The 19,038-nt window shown below is 49.7% G+C and overlaps 3 protein-coding genes and 3 non-coding genes across 6 annotated transcripts; all 6 read right to left on the reverse strand.

Moving 5' to 3' along the window:
- Nucleotides 1–1,275: 1,275 nt before the first annotated feature.
- On the reverse strand, nt 1,276–3,544 carry LOC149333294 (uncharacterized). Its single transcript, XM_089557700.1, has 3 exons — nt 2,585–3,544; nt 1,706–1,731; nt 1,276–1,489 (listed from the first exon to the last, which is right to left on the reverse strand). Exons 1-3 carry the CDS (start codon nt 3,542–3,544, stop codon nt 1,276–1,278), a joined length of 1,200 nt encoding a protein of 399 aa, XP_089413826.1.
- A 4,132-nt stretch (nt 3,545–7,676) lies between these two features.
- TRNAR-UCG (transfer RNA arginine (anticodon UCG)) lies at nt 7,677–7,749 on the reverse strand. Its single transcript has one exon. It is a non-coding gene; the product is annotated as a tRNA-Arg (tRNA).
- A 221-nt stretch (nt 7,750–7,970) lies between these two features.
- Nucleotides 7,971–8,043, reverse strand: TRNAR-UCG (transfer RNA arginine (anticodon UCG)). The gene has a single exon. It is a non-coding gene; the product is annotated as a tRNA-Arg (tRNA).
- Nucleotides 8,044–11,897: 3,854 nt separating this feature from the next.
- LOC149333297 (uncharacterized) lies at nt 11,898–13,116 on the reverse strand. Its single transcript, XM_089556030.1, has one exon. The coding sequence runs from the start codon at nt 13,114–13,116 to the stop codon at nt 11,923–11,925; it is 1,194 nt and encodes a 397-aa protein (XP_089412156.1). The 3' UTR covers nt 11,898–11,922.
- Nucleotides 13,117–16,793: 3,677 nt separating this feature from the next.
- On the reverse strand, nt 16,794–18,105 carry LOC149333298 (uncharacterized). Its single transcript, XM_089557701.1, has one exon. The coding sequence runs from the start codon at nt 18,103–18,105 to the stop codon at nt 16,867–16,869; it is 1,239 nt and encodes a 412-aa protein (XP_089413827.1). The 3' UTR covers nt 16,794–16,866.
- A 125-nt stretch (nt 18,106–18,230) lies between these two features.
- TRNAR-UCG (transfer RNA arginine (anticodon UCG)) lies at nt 18,231–18,303 on the reverse strand. Its single transcript has one exon. It is a non-coding gene; the product is annotated as a tRNA-Arg (tRNA).
- Between the last annotated feature and the right edge of the window lie 735 nt (nt 18,304–19,038).

Raw genomic sequence — 19,038 nt, forward strand, 5'->3', positions numbered from 1 at the left:
TATGTTCAATTTCCGTTATCTGGTTGCGCCGTGCATGCCACTTCTCTGAGCTCGGCGCTCTCTTTGAAGGTGCTTCTCCCGCTATCAGCCTATCAGCCCTTGCTCTGACCAGAGCACCACGGTATCTTTCGACGTCAAACTGCTCTAGTTTGTGCTTTAGCGCTCGAATATCGTCCATGAAAAAGCCGGGCATTCGACACTCTTCACTTATCAATTTTTCCAGGTTCCTGCGCATCACTTTTTCTTCCTCTCGCTTTTCTCTGCATATAGCGCTCGATCGCTCTAATGCTTTCATCTTGACTGCCTGCTTGAAGATCTCCCATTTTTCGCTCTTTGTCTTGTTATTCATCGCATTCATTTCTTGAAATTCATTAGTTATAGCCGCCATGAACTGTTGGTCGTTGAGTATCTGAATTTAATTTCCACAACTGCCACTCGAAACTGTTTTTTCTTTCTTTTGCACTACCTATTACAAAACTGACAAAGCAATGATCACTAAATGAAACAGCACTCACTTGATATTGCCTGCAAAGTGGTATTACATCAAGGCTCACGTAAGCTCTATCTAGCCGAGCGTGACTGGATGCCTGAAAATGGGTATACTGTGCAGCTCTCCCACCGCCAAGACATTCGGCCACATCTTCCAAATTGCAGTCTCTTATTATCTCGCTTAGCAGAGTGGTGCTAGCGTCTTTGTATGGGCGGGTGCTAGTTTTATCATGGGCTGAAAGGACGCAGTTAAAATCACCAATAACAATGAGGAGCCTGTCACAGCGAATATATTGTTTCAGCTGCTCAAATAATTGACGTCTTTCCTCGGCCACAGTTGGCGCGTACAAACAAATGACACGCCACTTTGAAGAAAACAACGACACATCGCATATAATAAGGCGACCTGACGGGAAAGTTATTACAGATTCAATTTTTGGACCAAGGCTCTCTCGCACAAATAGCACACACCCAGAAGAAGTACCCACGGCATGGCTCACAACAGCGCAGTATCGCGCTAGGAATCGGTGCACCATGCCTTCGGTTTCCACATCGCCCTCAACCTTTGTCTCCTGCACTGCTAAAAAGTCCAAGTCAAAGTCGCTTAACAATCGGTACAATTGACTCTGTTTCCTCCTAGAGGCAAGCCCACGAACGTTTAGAGTCGTGACACGAATTGACTTATCCATTACGATTTTTTTTTTCCAAGGCGGAGTAAATACCGGAGGCATGGCGCTTACCTCACAACTGGGCTGTGTTGCTGAGTGCCTTGGCACAAAGAATCCCTCAAGGCGGCAAAGGCGGTGCCTCCGCCTTCTTCCGCTCCACCGAAGTATTCGGGCGAGGACGATAGGGAGGGCGCCGCACAGGAGTCGTCTTGGCTGGTGGTTCATCCGTCCCGACTGCACCAGGACCAGACACCTTTTCCACTGCATCGTGAGCTCGTTTTCCACTTGAGTTGGCACTGTCCGTATCGGTCCCCTGCATCGGCTCCGGTTCGCTGTGAGTCACAGCAGGTACAGGGTCAATCACACTTAGCGTGAACACGGCTCCGCGTGGCACCGCGCTCCGCGAAGCGCCGCTTGCAGCGCCCGCAGGAAGCGGCGGTGGATTCTCGGGCAGGCGCAGAGAGCGCGATGGGCGGGGCCACCAGCGCGTCGTCTGCTTCTGCGCGTCGTCTGCTGTCGTGTGGAGTGTCGCCGCGAAGAGCGCTTGCCTGAGGTGCTGACGGGAAATCGTCGACTGTTTCAGAACGATCAAAATGCTCGTTACGCAGCACACACTTCTCTAAAACGGTAGCTCAACATTACTAAAACTCTCTTGGCGTGTAATAATGCAGTTGCACGGCCCTGACTTCATACTGTAGGAATGCGAAATTGCTGGTGAATGGCAGCCGCAACGCGGAGTGCCGCATTCTTCAAGTCATTGCGCTGTCTCGGCCGGGAGTCGGCACTGATGGTGAGGTTAGATCACTTCGAAAACCACGGTGGCTGCATGTAGTGCGCTTGCACGAAAAAAAAATGCTAGGCGTTGTTATTAAGGGTAAATATTCGATGTGGCAGAAAGAGGCGTCGTGGTTATCGCTCTGATCGAGACCAAGCGCCGCTGGCGGCTAGCCAGGCGAGTCAGCGCAATGAGCTGCAGAATGGCGCACTCGCGGAAAGATTGTGTGATGAGTTTGCAGAAATTTTAGGCAGTCATCGACTTATCACTGGCAGCTTTCAGTCAGAAATTGCAGCCCCTAAATGCAGTAGCAGCTAATCTGTGAACACAGAACCACGTCGTAATGTCTTGTGTTCCAGAGGAGCAAAGAGTACAAATTGTGGAAAAGTGTGTGCTGCGTAACGAGCGTTTTGATCGGTCTGAAACAGTCGACGATTTCCCGTCAGCACCTCAGGCAAGCGCTCTTCGCGGCGACACTCCACACGACAGCAGACGACGCGCAGAAGCAGACGACGCGCTGGTGGCCCCGCCCATCGCGCTCTGCGCCTGCCCGAGAATCCACCGCCGCTTCCTGCGGGCGCTGCAAGCGGCGCTTCGCGGAGCGCGGTGCCACGCGGAGCCGTGTTCACGCTAAGTGTGATTGACCCTGTACGTTGAGAAGGCTGCTGTCAGCACTGCTGGTCTGCGCTCCCTCACCGCCATCATCTGGGCGATCTTGTCGAAGCTCGGCAACGGGTTCGTCTGCGACGACAGCGTGCTTATCTTTTCCGGTGTCCGATGAGCCTTTCTCGGTGGCCGAACTGAGGCTCGCCCTTGCTGCTTCTTCCGAGTCTGCCTCGTCCATGAGGTGATCTGAAGAATCAATTGCATCCACTGGTCCCGCGACGCTGGCGTACGTCTTGGGGCACTGGTCGTCCTCGTGGCCGAAGCGGCGACAACGCCTGCATCGCGGCACCTGGCAATCTCGACGTATGTGCCCAGTGCTCTTACAGCGCAAACAAAGCGGAGCGCGGCCTGGCACAACGGCAAGGGTCAACTCTCCGGCTATCTTCAGCTGGTGGGGAATGTCGTCTATCTTGACTCCCGCGTGCAATTTTAGTGCCACTGTGCGTGTCGTCGAACCTTTCTCCGTAACGCCTAGGGCACGCCACTTTTCTCGCGTCACCTCCGTCACCTTCCCATAGGGCGCCAATGCCACACGAACATCTTCATCTGTAACTCCGTGCAACAGCCAATGCAGCTTCAAGCGAACCTCCCGGTTGTTTGGGTCGATAAGCAAACAACGACAATTTTTTACCTTGATATCGGAGGCGGAAAGTAGCTTCTGGGCAGCATCGGCGCTTGTCAGCGTCACCGCCCACACGTGGTTCATCTGGTACGCCCCCAACGCTAAAACGTCGGGGAGCGCACCGAGCTCGGCCAAAGTGTCCCGGTAATCTTCGACACGGTACGGACGGGCCCTTGGATCACCGTGCATAAAAACGGTGTTGGCGACGATGCGACCGGTAGGCAGATTTGGCAGAATAACTTGATAATCATCAGCACCAGAAGCAAAAAACCTGTTACCGCGGCTGGCTTGCGCCGCAAAAACCGCTCCGTGGGAGCTATCCATCCCGCGACCGCTCCGCTCGAAAGCCGGAAGTAGAATGACTAGGCCACGACTGCGGTGTTTCGTCTGAAAGGGCTTGTTTAGTCGGTGTTTCACCCATATATAGCCTTTCCGCCCGTGCGGGTACTACAGCTCCTTTGTATCTGTCTGTATCAATTATTTCTAGTTTGCTTTTAACTTCTTTTATTTATTTCGCAAACCTACCCGGATCAATGGCTTCTACACTTAAATAAAAGTCAAGCTGACTTTGCAGTGCAGTTTCTTCTTTTTTCCGTATTCTCCGCAGCTCACTGGCTCTTTCAATGGCTGCTAATTTTGCATTTTGCTTAAAATCTTCCCATGCTTGAACATAACACTGCGGTTCACTCGCTAGTAGATCTCCAATTCTTTCTTTTATTTCCTTCACATAATGTTCATCATCGAGGATCTTAGCGTTGCATTTCCACAGCTCCCAGCTGAACTTGGCTGGTTTCCTTGGTCCTAGCGCACACGTAACCAAGCTATGGTCACTAAAAGAAACATTTTTGACGTCATATTTTGTGCAGTGAGATGCCAAACCGGCCGAAACATATATTCGATCTAGTCTAGCATGACTCTTTTGCTGGTAGTGCGTAAAGCGAGGCACTGTACCGTTTGCCAGAAAACACCCTATATCTTGTAATAGGTAGTCTTCCGTTAGTGAATTCAGCACGGATACGCTCGCGTCTCGTATCGGTAAATCTGTCATTCTATCTTCAACTCTGCATACACAGTTGAAGTCTCCCATCATTATAATGACCCTGTCACAGTTCAGATAGCATTAAACACATTCAAAAAACACTCTACGCTCATTTGCTGCATTTGGAGCGTATATGTCAACTATACGATACTTCTGGGCATGCAGCGTTATGTCACATACAATGAGCCTTCCAGAAGGGCACCCGTACACACTATCAACAGTTATTTCTCTGGTATGCTTCAGAAACAGAGCACAACCACCGGCTGTGCCAATTGCATGGGTAACACACATATTATAATACGTCCTGAACGGTTCAACCATGCGGTTCGTTCCTTCCTCGCTTTCAACCTTTGTTTCCTGTATGGCAATTACATCCAAATCATTTTCCATAAGAAGCCGACTCAGCTGATATTGTTTTCTGCGCGCCGACAAGCCTCGCACGTTAAGCGTGCCTACATACAGGGGTGTTTGGAGAGTTACTGCCATTTCTTTGCCGTTTTAATTTCCACATACGAATCGCATGGTAGCACTTTGATTATCAGGAGACAGCCAAACACTCACATTTTTAGAGCATATTGCACCCGCTCGAGCCATTTTGGTTGACACTTCGAGTTCGCCGTTGTGGCCTCGACGCACTGTCTTTCCGGTCGGTTCCGGTGTTGCCACTGTCCGGCTGGAAAAAAAGACGCCACGTCACGTCGCCGGTGGTACAGGCGGTTTCCGCTCGGCCCATAGCTCGAGCGGTATTTTCGGCGCTGGCTTCAGGGTTGGCCTTCGAGTGGGCGTGGTCTTCACCGGCGGCTCATCCGTTGCAGTCTGGCTGGTCTTGTGCCCGTCTTTGTCGTCTACATGCAGTCGTTTTGACGCAAGACTGCTGGCATTAGTCATGGTCACGTCTGTTAGTACAGGCACTCCCTCGACCTCTTCACACGGTGTATTGCCTCTGTTCATTGGGTCACTCGTCAGCAGAGCCTCTTTGGTATCGGTCGAAGCGTTGGTACTCACTTTCTCATTTCAAGCTGCATCCACTTCGTGCGCCTGTGCAGCCCTACCTTCGCCAAGAGTTAGCGAGGTATCTGCCTCAGGCGTAGTTTCTGCCGCGTCTGCCTCATCCATTAGATGCTCTCTCGACAGTTCCTCGTTTGCTTTCCGGCCTGCCACGTTTGCGTAGGTACGCACGCATGTGCTTTCATCATGGCCATATCGCCGACACTTGGTACAACGTGGCACTCGGCAGTCACGCCTAATATGACCCGTAGCATGGCACCTCAAGCACAGCGGGGGCCGTCCAGGAACGACGAGAAGAGCCATGATTCCTGCGACTCGCAGCTGATGGGGCAGATCTATCGTCACACCAGGATTGAGCTTCAGGCCAACCGTGCGCGTAGACGAGCCTTTGTCTGCAATTCCTTGTACTCGCCAGCGTTCCTTGTAGACATCAGTCACCTTTCCGTACGGTGCCAGCGCAGAGCGCACTTCTTCCGCTAGGTTATGTAGCACCCAGTAAAGCTTGACACGTACTTCTTGGTTTTCAGGGTCGACAACAAGGCACCGTTCCTCTTTCACCTTTACTTCGCCAGTTTGCACCATCTTCTTAGCAGCTTCGGCACTTTTAAAAGTGACGGCCCAAACGTGGTTCATCTGGAACGCCCCCAGAGCTATCACTTCAGGGAGCACTCCGAGATGAACCAACATGTCCCCAAAGTCTTCCACCCGGTAAACCCTGGCTTTCAAATCCCCGTGAAGAAAAACAGTATTCATAACAGACGCACCTGTTGGCAGTGGCGGTAGAACAACTTGATAATCCTGGCTTTCTTCAGCAAAGAACCTGTTACCGCGGCCCAGCTGGGCCGTTGACACCGCTCCGACGGAGCTCATGATAACGCGTCTGTTTGCTAGCGCCGCCGGAAGCAGAATCAGGGCAAGCGGACGGATTCGCCCTGTATTCGCTTCCCAAAGTATAAAAGCTGCGCAATTTCGTAGTCTTCATTGGAAAGAAAAACGCGGGAACGAACGTGCCCCGTTCATCCCACGCAGCCAGTTCAAAGCTCTTCTCGACCTCAGTGGTCCCTACGCTTTTTCGAGAAAAGTGCGCGCTGTTCATCTCGATCACCGTAGGCCACGTGACCACTGTCTAAAAATAAAAACGAACACGTCCGCGACAGGACTCGAACCTGTAATCTTCTGATCCGAAGTCAGACGCCTTATCCATTAGGCCACGCTTTTTTTTCTTTATTTCCTGGCTTTGGAAAACAACACTGCACGTAAAGGAACAGACAAATCACAAAAGCAATAATACAAGACAATGAACACACTGAAAGTCATACTCAGCCAGCGTCAGGCTGGCTTCGTCACATTAAAACTCCCGCAAAGACAACAAAGGCTCTACCCTTGAGAGCCAGTCGGGAGGTTCCGCAGCCGCTTTTTGTACAGCGACAAACCAGTCCATACAGTCTCGGAAATAAATTCGGGCAGGGCATCCTTCCCTTTCACAGTGATAGCCTGCCATTCTTGAGCGCCATATACAGTGGAGATCCAGGAGCATAATTAAATCAAATGGAACCCTGTCGTCATTATCAATGCTTAAATATCGAATGCCATGCGAATCTAGAGGGAAAACTTTCTTCATAGTCCGTTGCAAAACATCCCAAAAATAAACCCCTTCCCAACAATGTAAAAAAACATGGTGTACTGTTTCCGGCTGCTTACAGATTAAACAATGCGAACACCAAGGTAAAAATAAATCCTTTTCCTCAAAAAATTTCTTTACTGACAACGTTCCGGTGTGTAATTTAAAGAAAAAGGTCTTAGCGCCTGGTGGCACCTGCATTTTCTTTACTCTCTTTAAGACGTCTGAGCCTGGGCCTCCACTGTATAAGGCTCTATACAAATGTTGTGGCAAAACAGTGTCACATAAATCGTGGTACAGCTTTTTCCGTTTTACACAGGCCAAATATTCATTAGAAAAACGCACTGAAAGAAATCTAACACTTGCGACGACCTCTCTGTAATAGCCGAATATACCACACGTAACTTCTTCGGTGGAGACAACAAACTCCGGCAGTAGGCGCCGCAGCCTAACTTGGCAGACAGTGCGCAAGAAAGGGTCGGAAACGTCACGAAAAAACAAAAACCGGTTGACCACTTGCCGCAAAAAGAGGTGTCCAAGTCCCAAGACACCGTCTTTCAATGGACGGATTCGCCCTATTTTCGCGTCCCAAAGTATAAAAGCTGCGCAATTTCGTAGTCTTCATTGGAAAGGAAAACGCGGGAACGAACATGGCCCGTTCATCCCACGCAGCCAGTTCAAAGCTCTTCTCGACCTCAATGGTCCCTACGCTGTGTCGAGAAAAGTGCGCGCTGTCCATCTCGATCACCGTAGGCCACGTGACCACTGTCTAAAAATAAAAACAAACTCGTCCGCGACAGGACTCGAACCTGCAATCTTCTGATCCGAAGTCAGACGCCTTATCCATTAGGCCACGCGGACGGATTCGCCCTATTTTCGCGTCCCAAAGTATAAAAGCTGCGCAATTTCGTAGTCTTCATGGAAAGGAAAACGCGGGAACGAACATGGCCCGTTCATCCCACGCAGCCAGTTCAAAGCTCTTCTCGACCTCAGTGGTCCCTACGCTGTGTCGAGAAAAGTGCGCGCTGTCCATCTCGATCACCGTAGGCCACGTGACCACTGTCTAAAAATAAAAACAAACACGTCCGCGACAGGACTCGAACCTGCAATCCTCTGATCCGAAGTCAGACGCCTCATCCAGTAGGCCACGCGGACGGATTCGCCCTATTTTCGCGTCCCAAAGTATAAAAGCTGCGCAATTTCGTAGTCTTCATTGGAAAGGAAAACGCGGGAACGAACATGGCCCGTTCATCCCACGCAGCCAGTTCAAACCTCTTCTCGACCTCATTGGTCCCTACGCTGTGTCGAGAAAAGTGCCCGCTGTCCATCTCGATCACCGTAGGCCACGTGACCACTGTCTAAAAATAAAAACAAACACGTCCGCGACAGGACTCGAACCTGCAATCTTCTGATCCGAAGTCAGACGCCTTATCCATTAGGCCACGCTTTTTTTTTTCTTTATTTCCGGTATTCACATATACGTACAAAACCAACCGCAATCACCCACTAAGTTAAAAACGACCGCACACCTTGTGCGGACGTACTTAAAAGTCCTTCATCGACAATAACGGTTCCAAACGTGACAGCCATTCTGGGACACATTCCTGCAACTTTTGCTCCTCAAAAAAGTTTCTGATGCTTTCTCTAAAATACAGTCGTGCAGGTCTTACATCAGGATCAGCGTGCCGAACCGCCATTCTGCATTTCCAAATACTATGCAGGCACATTAACATAATCAAGTCAAAAGGGGTTCCGTCATCACTTTCTATTGGTAAGTAACGAATTCCATAGGCGTCAAGTGGAAACTCTTTTTTGATGGTACGCTGGAGCACATCCCAGAGGAACACAGCATCCCAACACTGCAGGAACACATGCTCAATTGTTTCTTCTTTTCTGCATATTATACAATGTGTACCCCATGGAACAAAAAAACCCCTTTCGACCATCCACGGTTTTACAGTGAGAGCTCCCGTATGGAGTTTAAAAAAGAAAGACTTTACACCAGCTGGGATTGACATTGCTTTCACGCGCTTTAAAACGTTCTTCCCAAGGCCTGCTCTGTAAAGAGACCGATATAGCGCTACGGGCAGAACCACATCGCAGAGATCTTTATAGAGCTTTTTCCCATTGACTTCGCTCAGATATTCAAGTGAAAAACGTGTTGACAGAAACCTGCACGAAATCACGACTTCACGCAGAAAGCCATGGACGCCGCCAGGCAAACTCCCGACGGGCACAACCATATTAGGCAGCTGCATCCCCAAGCGAAGTTGACAGATAGTACGTAAGAAAGGATGGTTCACATCCCTGAAGAAAAAGAAGCAATTGACCACTTGTCTCAAAAACAAATGCGCCAAACCAAGTCCTCCATTCCGACCTCGCAAAAACAAATTAGTGCGGCTTGTTCTCTCCCAAGATGATGCCCAAATGAAAACGGCGAACACGCGATGAAATTTTTGTATGTTTACCCTTGAGCAATGCAAGACTTGGAGGGTGTACCAAATTTTGCTAACTAAAAAAATGTTACAAATTGTGGCTTTCGCAAACATCGACCAATTCCACCCATTCCACTTATTTGCTCTATCTCGAAGATTGTCCACTTCTCTCCTCCAGTATGATTCATTATCCTTGTAACAGTCGAGGGGCACACCCAAGTATTTGACTGGAGTTCTAACGAAGGTCATGTTGCCAAAAGTGGCTGGAGTCGCCGGCCAATCCCCGTGCCAGAATCCCAGGCACTTAGACCAGTTTACAGCGCTACCACTAACAGTACAAAACCTTTTTACACATTGGACAGCATGCGCGACACTCTCAGTGTCAGCGCAGAACATCGCTACATCATCTGCGTAAGCCAAGAGACGGACTTCCGCTTCCTGCAGTTTGAAACCACGTACAAAATCACTCTTTATGACACTTAAACAAAGGGGTTCAATGTACAAGCAAAACAACAGCGGCGAGAAGGGGCAACCTTGGCGCACCGAGCGCTGGACTTGGATGCGCTCTCCCACCACCTTGTTGATAATTAGCCGCGTTGAGCAATCCCGGTACGCCATGGAAACCCCGTCTCTTATAATTCTACCGACATTTACATAATCTAAAACACTCAACAGAACATCATGAGGCACCCTATCAAACGCTTTCTCCAAATCTATTTGGAGCATTGCTACATGCGTACCCATTGCGTCGCAACACTCGAGTACACTTCGCGCTATGTGTATATTTGTTGAAATCGTCCGGCCTTTAATTCCGCATGTTTGATGCGGCCCCACTAACTCGTGAATAACTGTCTGCAGCCTCTTAGCCAATACCTTCATCATTATCTTGTAGTCACAATTCGTGAGGCAAATGGGTCGGTAAGACGTCACTCTGCGCAGTACAACTGGGTCTTCTGACTTCGGTATGAGGACCGTGTGGGAAGACGAGAAAGAAGGGGGTAGTACATTTCTATCGAATGCCTCGTTGTACACGTCCGCCAACACTGGAGAAAGAGCACCTTTTAAACATTTGTAAAAGGCTGAAGTCAGACCATCTGGTCCTGGAGATTTCCCAGGATGCATGCTTTCGATAGCGCTTCGCACTTCTTCGGCTGAAATAGGTGCCTCTATTATATCTCTCGTTGTGTCCTCTAACCTTGGCATCAATGACAGGAAATCGTTGTTGAAACGATCTATGTCGACTGAAAAATTGGCAAAAAAAGCGCGGTAGTGCTCGTAGAAGGCGCGTTCGATGTCTTCCGCCGTATCGCTAACTTTTCCATTATGTTCAATTTCCGTTATCTGGTTGCGCCGTGCATGCCACTTCTCTGAGCTCAGCGCTCTCTTTGAAGGTGCTTCTCCCGCTATCAGCCTATCAGCCCTTGCTCTGACCAGAGCACCACGGTATCTTTCGACGTCAAACTGCTCTAGTTTGTGCTTTAGCGCTCGAATATCGTCCATGAAAAAGCCGGGCATTCGACACTCTTCACTTATCAATTTTTCCAGGTTCCTGCGCATCACTTTTTCTTCCTCTCGCTTTTCTCTGCATATAGCGCTCGATCGCTCTAATGCTTTCATCTTGACTGCCTGCTTGAAGATCTCCCATTTTTCGCTCTTTGTCTTGTTATTCATCGCATTCATTTCTTGAAATTCATTAGTTATAGCCGCCATGAACTGTTGGTCGTTGAGTATCTTTGAATTTAATTTCCACAACTGCCACTCGAAACTGTTTTTTCTTTCTTTTGCACTACCTATTACAAAACTGACTAAGCAATGATCACTAAATGAAACAGCACTCACTTGATATTGCCTGCAAAGTGGTATTACATCAACGCTCACGTAAGCTCTATCTAGCCGAGCGTGACTGGATGCCTGAAAATGGGTATACTGTGCAGCTCTCCCACCGCCAAGACATTCGGCCACATCTTCCAAATTGCAGTCTCTTATTATCTCGCTTAGCAGAGTGGTGCTAGCGTCTTTGTATGGGCGGGTGCTAGTTTTATCATGGGCTGAAAGGACGCAGTTAAAATCACCAATAACAATGAGGAGCCTGTCACAGCGAATATATTGTTTCAGCTGCTCAAATAATTGACGTCTTTCCTCGGCCACAGTTGGCGCGTACAAACAAATGACACGCCACTTTGAAGAAAACAACGACACATCGCATATAATAAGGCGACCTGACGGGAAAGTTATTACAGATTCAATTTTTGCACCAAGGCTCTCTCGCACAAATAGCACACACCCAGAAGAAGTACCCACGGCATGGCTCACAACAGCGCAGTATCGCGCTAGGAATCGGTGCACCATGCCTTCTGTTTCCACATTGCCCTCAACCTTTGTCTCCTGCACTGCTAAAAAGTCCAAGTCAAAGTCGCTTAACAATCGGTACAATTGACTCTGTTTCCTCCTAGAGGCAAGCCCACGAACGTTTAGAGTCGCGACACGAATTGACTTATCCATTACGATTTTTTTTTTTCAAGGCGGAGTAAATACCGGAGGCATGGCGCTTACCTCACAACTGGGCTGTGTTGCTGAGTGCCTTGGCACAAAGAATCCCTCAAGGCGGCAAAGGCGGTGTCTCCGCCTTCTTCCGCTCCACCGAAGTATTCGGGCGAGGACGATAGGGAGGGCGCCGCACAGGAGTCGTCTTGGCTGGTGGTTCATCCGTCCCGACTGCACCAGGACCAGACACCTTTTCCACTGCATCGTGAGCTCGTTTTCCACTTGAGTTGGCACTGTCCGTATCGGTCCCCTGCATTGGCTCCGGTTCGCTGTGAGTCACAGCGGGTACGTTGAGAAAGCTGCTGTCAGCACTGCTGGTCTGCGCTCCCTCACCCCCATCATCTGGGCAATCTTGTCGAAGCTCGGCGACGGGTTCGTCTGCGACGACAGCGTGCTTATCTTTTCCGGTGTCCGATGAGCCTTTCTCGGTGGCCGAACTGAGGCTCGCCCTTGCTGCTTCTTCCGAGTCTGCCTCGTCCATGAGGTGATCTGAAGAATCAATTGCATCCACTGGTCCCGCGACGCTGGCGTACGTCTTGGGGCACTGCTCGTCCTCGTGGCCGAAGCGGCGACAACGCCTGCATCGCGGCACCTGGCAATCTCGACGTATGTGCCCAGTGCTCTTACAGCGCAAACAAAGCGGAGCGCGGCCTGGCACAACGGCAAGGGTCAACTCTCCGGCTATCTTCAGCTGGTGGGGAATGTCGTCTATCTTGACTCCCGCGTGCAATTTAAGTGCCACTGTGCGTGTCGTCGAACCTTTCTCCGTAACGCCTAGGGCACGCCACTTTTCTCGCGTCACCTCCGTCACCTTCCCATAGGGCGCCAATGCCACACGAACATCTTCATCTGTAACTCCGTGCAACAGCCAATGCAGCTTCAAGCGAACCTCCCGGTTGTTTGGGTCGATAAGCAAACAACGACAATTTTTTACCTTGACATCGGAGGCGGAAAGTAGCTTCTGGGCAGCATCGGCGCTTGTCAGCGTCACCGCCCACACGTGGTTCATCTGGTACGCCCCCAACGCTAAAACGTCGGGGAGCGCACCGAGCTCGGCCAAAGTGTCCCGGTAATCTTCGACACGGTACGGACGGGCCCTTGGATCACCGTGCATAAAAACGGTGTTGGCGACGATGCGACCGGTAGGCAGATTTGGCAGAATAACTTGATAATCATCAGCACCAGAAGCAAAAAACCTGTTACCGCGGCTGGCTTGCGCCGCAAAAACCGCTCCGTGGGAGCTATCCATTCCGCGACCGCTCCGCTCGAAAGCCGGAAGTGGAATCCATCCATTAGGCCACGCGGACTTTTTTTTTTCTTTATGCCTGCTAATACAGTGACAGGTCACACAAATGAATACATACATATATACTGAATAAGCATGTTAGCATGCGATGCGGGTATTTCAAAATTTCTTCAGACACACCAAGTCATCAAGGATGGTAACCCACTCAGGGGGTTCATTCTGTGCACGATACACTTCTCTAATATATGAAACACTTTCGATTAGGTTATCGCGCGTAGATCGCACATTGGCATCTGCGTGCCGAAAAGCCATTCTCGTCCTCCACAAGCTGTGGAGGCCCAGGACCATGAACATATCAAAAGGTATCCCTTGATCGCTTTCAACTGGCAGAAATCGTATTCCATAGGGTGTTATGGGGAGATCTTTTTTTAGAGTGCGCTGCAAAATATCCCAGTGGAAGACTGCGTCCCAGCATTCAATGAAGGCATGTTCAATTGTTTCCGGCTTTTTACACAGTAAGCAATCGGTTGTCCAAGGCACGAATATTCCTTTCTGTTCCAGCCATACTTTAACGGGGAGTGTGTTTGTGTGCAACTGGAAGAAAAACGTTTTGGCCGCCGGTCTTAAAGGCATCTTTCTGACTCGCTTCAGTACATCTTTACCTGAGCCTCCAGAGTACACCGTCCTATACAATGGGGTGGGCATCATGCTGTCAACTAAGTCCGCGTACAGTTGTTTCTTTGTCACTGAGGACAAATGCTCCAAAGAAAAACGTGCACAAAGTATTCTAAAGGAAGCAACTACTTCTCGGTAGTAGCCGGTCACTCTTATACTGGCAACATTGGATGTGGAAACAACAAACTCAGGCAGTGTTTTCGCCAATCTCGCCTGGATGACTGTACGGAGAAAATCGTTACTTTCATCTCGCAGGAAGAAGAATCGCGATACGATCTGTCGTATAAACAAGTGTGAGAGCCCTAGTCCACCATCGCGAACTTTGCGAAAAAGGTTTGTACGGCTGGTCCGCTCCTCCCAAGTGGAGTTCCAGATAAAGACGGCAAACACTCGGTGCATCTTTTGCACATTTATACGAGGCATGAACAACACTTGCATCATATACCACACTTTGGCAATCAAAAAAACATTGCACGCTGCCGCACGCGCGAACACCGATAATCCGCGACCCTGCCATCCTTTTGCTTTTTCCCTCAACTCTTCTGTTTGTTCACTCCAGAACTGCGTCGAGTCCCTATAGTGCTGAAGGGGCACCCCGAGATACCGTGCAGGCACTGAAGTCCACTCTATACCCGCGAAATTGGCGGGTGTCGTATTCCAGCTCCCATGCCATATTCCCACACTTTTTTCAAAGTTAATCTGGGCCCCAGTATAGCAACAGAAATTTCTGGCAATGCGCACAGCCTCTAGCACGCTTTCTCTGTCCTCGCAGAAGACTGCAACGTCATCTGCATAAGCCAGCATTTTAACTTCAGCGGCGTGCAGCCTAAAACCACGTATGTTTGCATCAAGGATGACTGCCCTACAGAAAGGTTCGAGGTATATGGCAAAAAGGAGAGGAGACAAGGGACATCCTTGCCTCACAGAGGAGCGGACTAGCACCCTTGAACTAAGGCACTTGTTGATGATAATCTGCATTGAACATTCTTCATAAGCCATTTTGACACCGTCTAAAATTATGCTCCCAACATTACAGTGCTGTAGTATACTGAAAAGCACCTCATGCGAGACCCGGTCAAAGGCCTTCGCAAGGTCAAGCTGTAACATGGCCACTCGACCCTCAAGGGCATCACAACATTCTAGTACACTTCTTGCGATGTGGGTGTTCGTTGAAATTGTGCGCTCTCTAATGCCGCACGTCTGATGTGGCCCTACTAGCTCTTTAATTACCACTTGTAATCGTCCAGCTAAGACTTTCATAAAAATTTTGTAGTCTGTATTGGTGAGAGATATCGGTCTATATGAGCCTACAAGAAGGAGCTTTTCCGGATCATCAGTTTTTGGAATCAGCACTGTGTGTGATGTCCGGAATGAAGGAGGGACTTTTTTAAATTCATACGCTTCTGACAGAAGTTTATGCAAAATGCACGCCAATTCTTCACTGAAAGCTTTGTAAAAAGCTGCGCCTAGGCCGTCCGGCCCTGGCGATTTGCCCGACGGCAGCTTCTCTATCGCTGTTTTGATCTCGCTCACACTTATTGGCATTTCTAGGCTGTCCTTAACATCGTCATCCAGTCTTGGCATTCCGATCATGAAATCGCTGTCGAAGCCTGGCTCGAGGCGTGTGACATTGCCGAACACATCGCGATAATGGTCAACAAAAGCATTCTCGATCACCGCGGGATCTGACGTCACTTCATTTTGGAAACGTATCTGCTTGATCTCGTTTCTTGACGCCTGCCGTTTTTCATCGCTCATTGCGCGCTTGTTTGGCACCTCACCCATCCATAACCTTTCACTACGAGAACGTATGACTGCAGCCTTGTATCGCTCTGTATCGATAACTTCTAGTTCATGTCTCACTTTCTTCACGTTCTCAGCCAATTGATCGTGGTCAAAGTTTTGTACGTTTAAAAGAAATTCCAGTTCCCTTTGCAGCTCTTTTTGCTTCTGCAGTTCTTCGTGCTTCCGGCTGCTTCCTCTTTCGATTGCAATGAGCTTAACTTGGCTCTTAAAATCCTCCCATGCAGTCCGAAAGTTTTCATGCTTCATTGTCAGCATCTCTGTTAATTTTCCCTTAACTCTGCTTGAGAACAGTTCATCATCAAGAAGCTTTTCATTGAATTTCCACATGTCCCAGTTAAATCATGTCGTCTTAGTTTTTTTCCCGAGTGCGAAGCTCACCAAGCTATGATCTGTGAATGATAGTGGTGTGACACTGTAACTGTTACATAGGGGCATCAAGTCTAGTGAAATATGCACTCTGTCCAACCTTGCTCGGCTCTCTCTCTGATTGTGTGTGTACTGCGGAAGCATACCGCCAGTGAAGACTCGGCCCACATCTTCTAGGTTGTGCTCCTCAATTAGTGAGCTCAAAAGGAGAGCACTTTTGTCACGAACATGTGCACCTCTGAATCGATCCTCCGCAAAACACACACAGTTAAAATCACCGAGAATTATGACAAAGCGATCACACTTTAAGTACTGCTCAATGTACTCAAAAAATACCATTCGGTCATTCACATTGTTAGGAGCATAAACGCATATGATCCGCCACAAGGATTCAGAAAAAGAAAAATCTACAATAAGCATGCGGCCAGTTTGGCAAACAGTCATACTCTCTTCAATAATGCCAGCACTCTTCCGTATCATCAGTGCGCACCCGCCTGACATGCCATTAGCATGGCATACACACACATTATAATGCGCGGTAAAAGGCCTCACCATGCGATCGGTCTGCTCTTGAGTCTCGACCTTAGATTCTTGTATCGCGATGACATCGAGTTCCTTCTCCATACAGAGGCGACTAAGTTGATACTGTCGCCTACGTGCTCCAAGGCCACGAACATTCAAGGTGGCAACTCTTAATGCTGTCTCTAGTCTCAGAGCCATTTATCTTATAGAGCACACCGTTCGCTCAGTACCTCTGGGTAACTACTGATATTAGCGCTTTGCAACAAGTAAGCAATTGGCAGCACAATTCCCACGCGTACCTTTGCGGTGTACGCAGCGGCTACTTCTGAAAAGGCGTCCATCTTTTGACGACGCTGGCCTGGACGCCCCAGTAGGCGCCACGTCCTACGGAGGCGGTGTTGCCGCCGGCCGTCTGTCCGGCGGAATGTTCGGTTTCGGACGGAAGGGCGCCCGACGGCCCACCGGTGCTTTCGGCGGGGGTTCATCGTTGCTCTCGTTGCCAAGGTTCTCGTGCTGGTTGTTGGCTGAGTCCCGTGACCTTTTTGTCGCCGCGTTGCTTACACCCGATTCTGCGACGTCCATCAAATCGCTTCCAGGTGCGTGTTTTGCTGCATCCACCTCGGTAGCAGCTGGTTCGGTGGCCAACTCCTTCACATTTTCATCGCTTGGCTTTTCCTCTTCAGTTTTCTGCTGAGTAAGTTGCACTGTAGCCGCGTTCGGTAGGCCAGCGCTATGCTCAGACGGCATTACGGCCGTGTCCGACGGCCGACTCTCCGTGCGGGAGGCCTCAGCGACGTCAGCCTCGTCCATGAAAAGGTCCGCCACGTCTTCCTTGGGCGCCGGTCCTGTTACCGACGCGTACGTCCTTTCACACTGCGCTTCGTCATGGCCGTAGCGACGACAAAGCGTACATTTCGGGACGCGGCAGTCACGTCGAACATGACCGGTGTTTCGGCATTTCAAGCACAACGGTGCTCTGCCAGGGACAACAACCAAGGTCTGCTCACCGGCGATACGAAGTTGATGGGGCAGGTCTTCCACGGTGAGACCCGTCCGCAGAACCAAGGACACCACTCGCGTTGACGATGATTTTTCTTGCACGCCGTGAACACGCCATTTCTCCCGGCAAACGTCAATCACCTTTCCGTAAGGTGAGAGGGCTGTCCGTATGTCGTCGTCAGGCATGTTGTACAGCATCCAATGCAGCTTCAATTGCACCGCCTGGTTGGCTGGGTCGACCACAATACAGCGATGCTCCTTCACATTCATGTTCTCGACGCTTGCGAGCCTCTTGACGCCTTCGTCGCTCTTGAAGGTGATTGCCCAAATGTGGCTCATCTGATACGCCCCAAGGGCGATAACATCGGGCTGTAGGCCTAAGCCCGCCAGCGCATCGCGGAAGTGCTCCACGCGATACGGCCTGGCCCGCACATCAGCATGCAAAAACAACGTATTTAAAACAATACGGCCTGTCGGCAGTTGAGGCAGCAACACTTGATATTCCGGGTCTTCAGTATCAAAAATCCTGTTACCGCGGCCCTGCTGGGCCGCTGAAGCCGCTCCTACGGAGCCCTGCATCCTGCGTCCGTTCACTAGCGTGGCCGGAAGCAGAATCCCGTTCATCCCACGCAGCCAGTTCAAAGCTCTTCTCGACCTGAGTGGTCCATATGCTGTGTCCAGAAAAGTGCGCGTTGTTCATCTCGATCACCGCAGGCCACGTGACCACTGTCTAAAAATAAAAACAAACACGTCGGCGACAGGACTCGAACCTGCAATCTTCTGATCCGAAGTCAGACGCCTTATCCATTAGGCCACGCGGACGGATTCGCCCTATTTTCGCTTCCAAAAGTATAAAAGCTGCGCAATTTCGTAGTCTTCATTGCAAAGGAAAATGCGGGAACGAACGTGGCCCGTTCATCCCACGCAGCCAGTTCAATGCTCTTCTCGACCTCAGTGGTCCCTACGCTGTGTCCAGAAAAGTGCGCGTTGTCCATCTCGATCACCGTAGGCCACGTGACCACTGTCTAAAAATAAAAACAAACACGTCCGCGACAGGACTCGAACCTGCAATCTTCTGATCCGAAGTCAGACGCCTTATCCATTAGGCCACGCTTTCTTCCTTTATTTCCTGGCTTTGGAAAACAACACTGCACGAAAAAGAACAGACAAATCACAAAAGCAATAATACAAGACAATGAACACACTGAAAGTCATACTCAGCCAGCGTCAGGCTGGTTTCGTCACATTAAAACTCCCGCAAAGACAACAAAGGCCAGACGGGAGGTTCCGCAGCCGCTTTTTGTACAGCGACAAACCAGTCCATACACTCTCGGAAATAAATTCGGGCAGGGCGTGCTTCCCTGTCACAGTGATAGCCTGCCATTCTTGAGCGCCATATACAGTGGAGACCCAGGAGCATAATTAAATCAAATGGAACCCCGTCGTCATTATCAATGCTTAAATATCGAATGGCATGCGAATCTAGGGGGAAAACTTTCTTCATAGTCCGTTGCAAAACATCCCAAAAATAAACCACTTCCAACAATGTAAAAAAAA

Source organism: Amblyomma mixtum, chromosome 8 (genome assembly GCF_055824585.1).
Source record: "Amblyomma mixtum isolate Tamu chromosome 8, ASM5582458v1, whole genome shotgun sequence".
NCBI classification, from domain to species: domain Eukaryota; kingdom Metazoa; phylum Arthropoda; class Arachnida; order Ixodida; family Ixodidae; genus Amblyomma; species Amblyomma mixtum.

Excerpts from the sequence above, each read along its gene's own strand:
- LOC149333294 (XM_089557700.1), bottom strand. The coding sequence starts at position 3,544 with ATGGATAGCTCCCACGGAGCGGTTTTTGCGGCGCAAGCCAGCCGCGGT. Across the intron at positions 1,732-2,584 it reads CTGACAGCAGCCTTCTCAAC|TCGACGATTTCCCGTCAGCA; the intron begins GTACAGGGTCAA and ends GTTCTGAAACAG. Across the intron at positions 1,490-1,705 it reads ATTTCCCGTCAGCACCTCAG|CGAACCGGAGCCGATGCAGG; the intron begins GCAAGCGCTCTT and ends TGTGACTCACAG.
- LOC149333297 (XM_089556030.1), bottom strand. The coding sequence starts at position 13,116 with ATGGATAGCTCCCACGGAGCGGTTTTTGCGGCGCAAGCCAGCCGCGGT.
- LOC149333298 (XM_089557701.1), bottom strand. The coding sequence starts at position 18,105 with ATGAACGGGATTCTGCTTCCGGCCACGCTAGTGAACGGACGCAGGATG.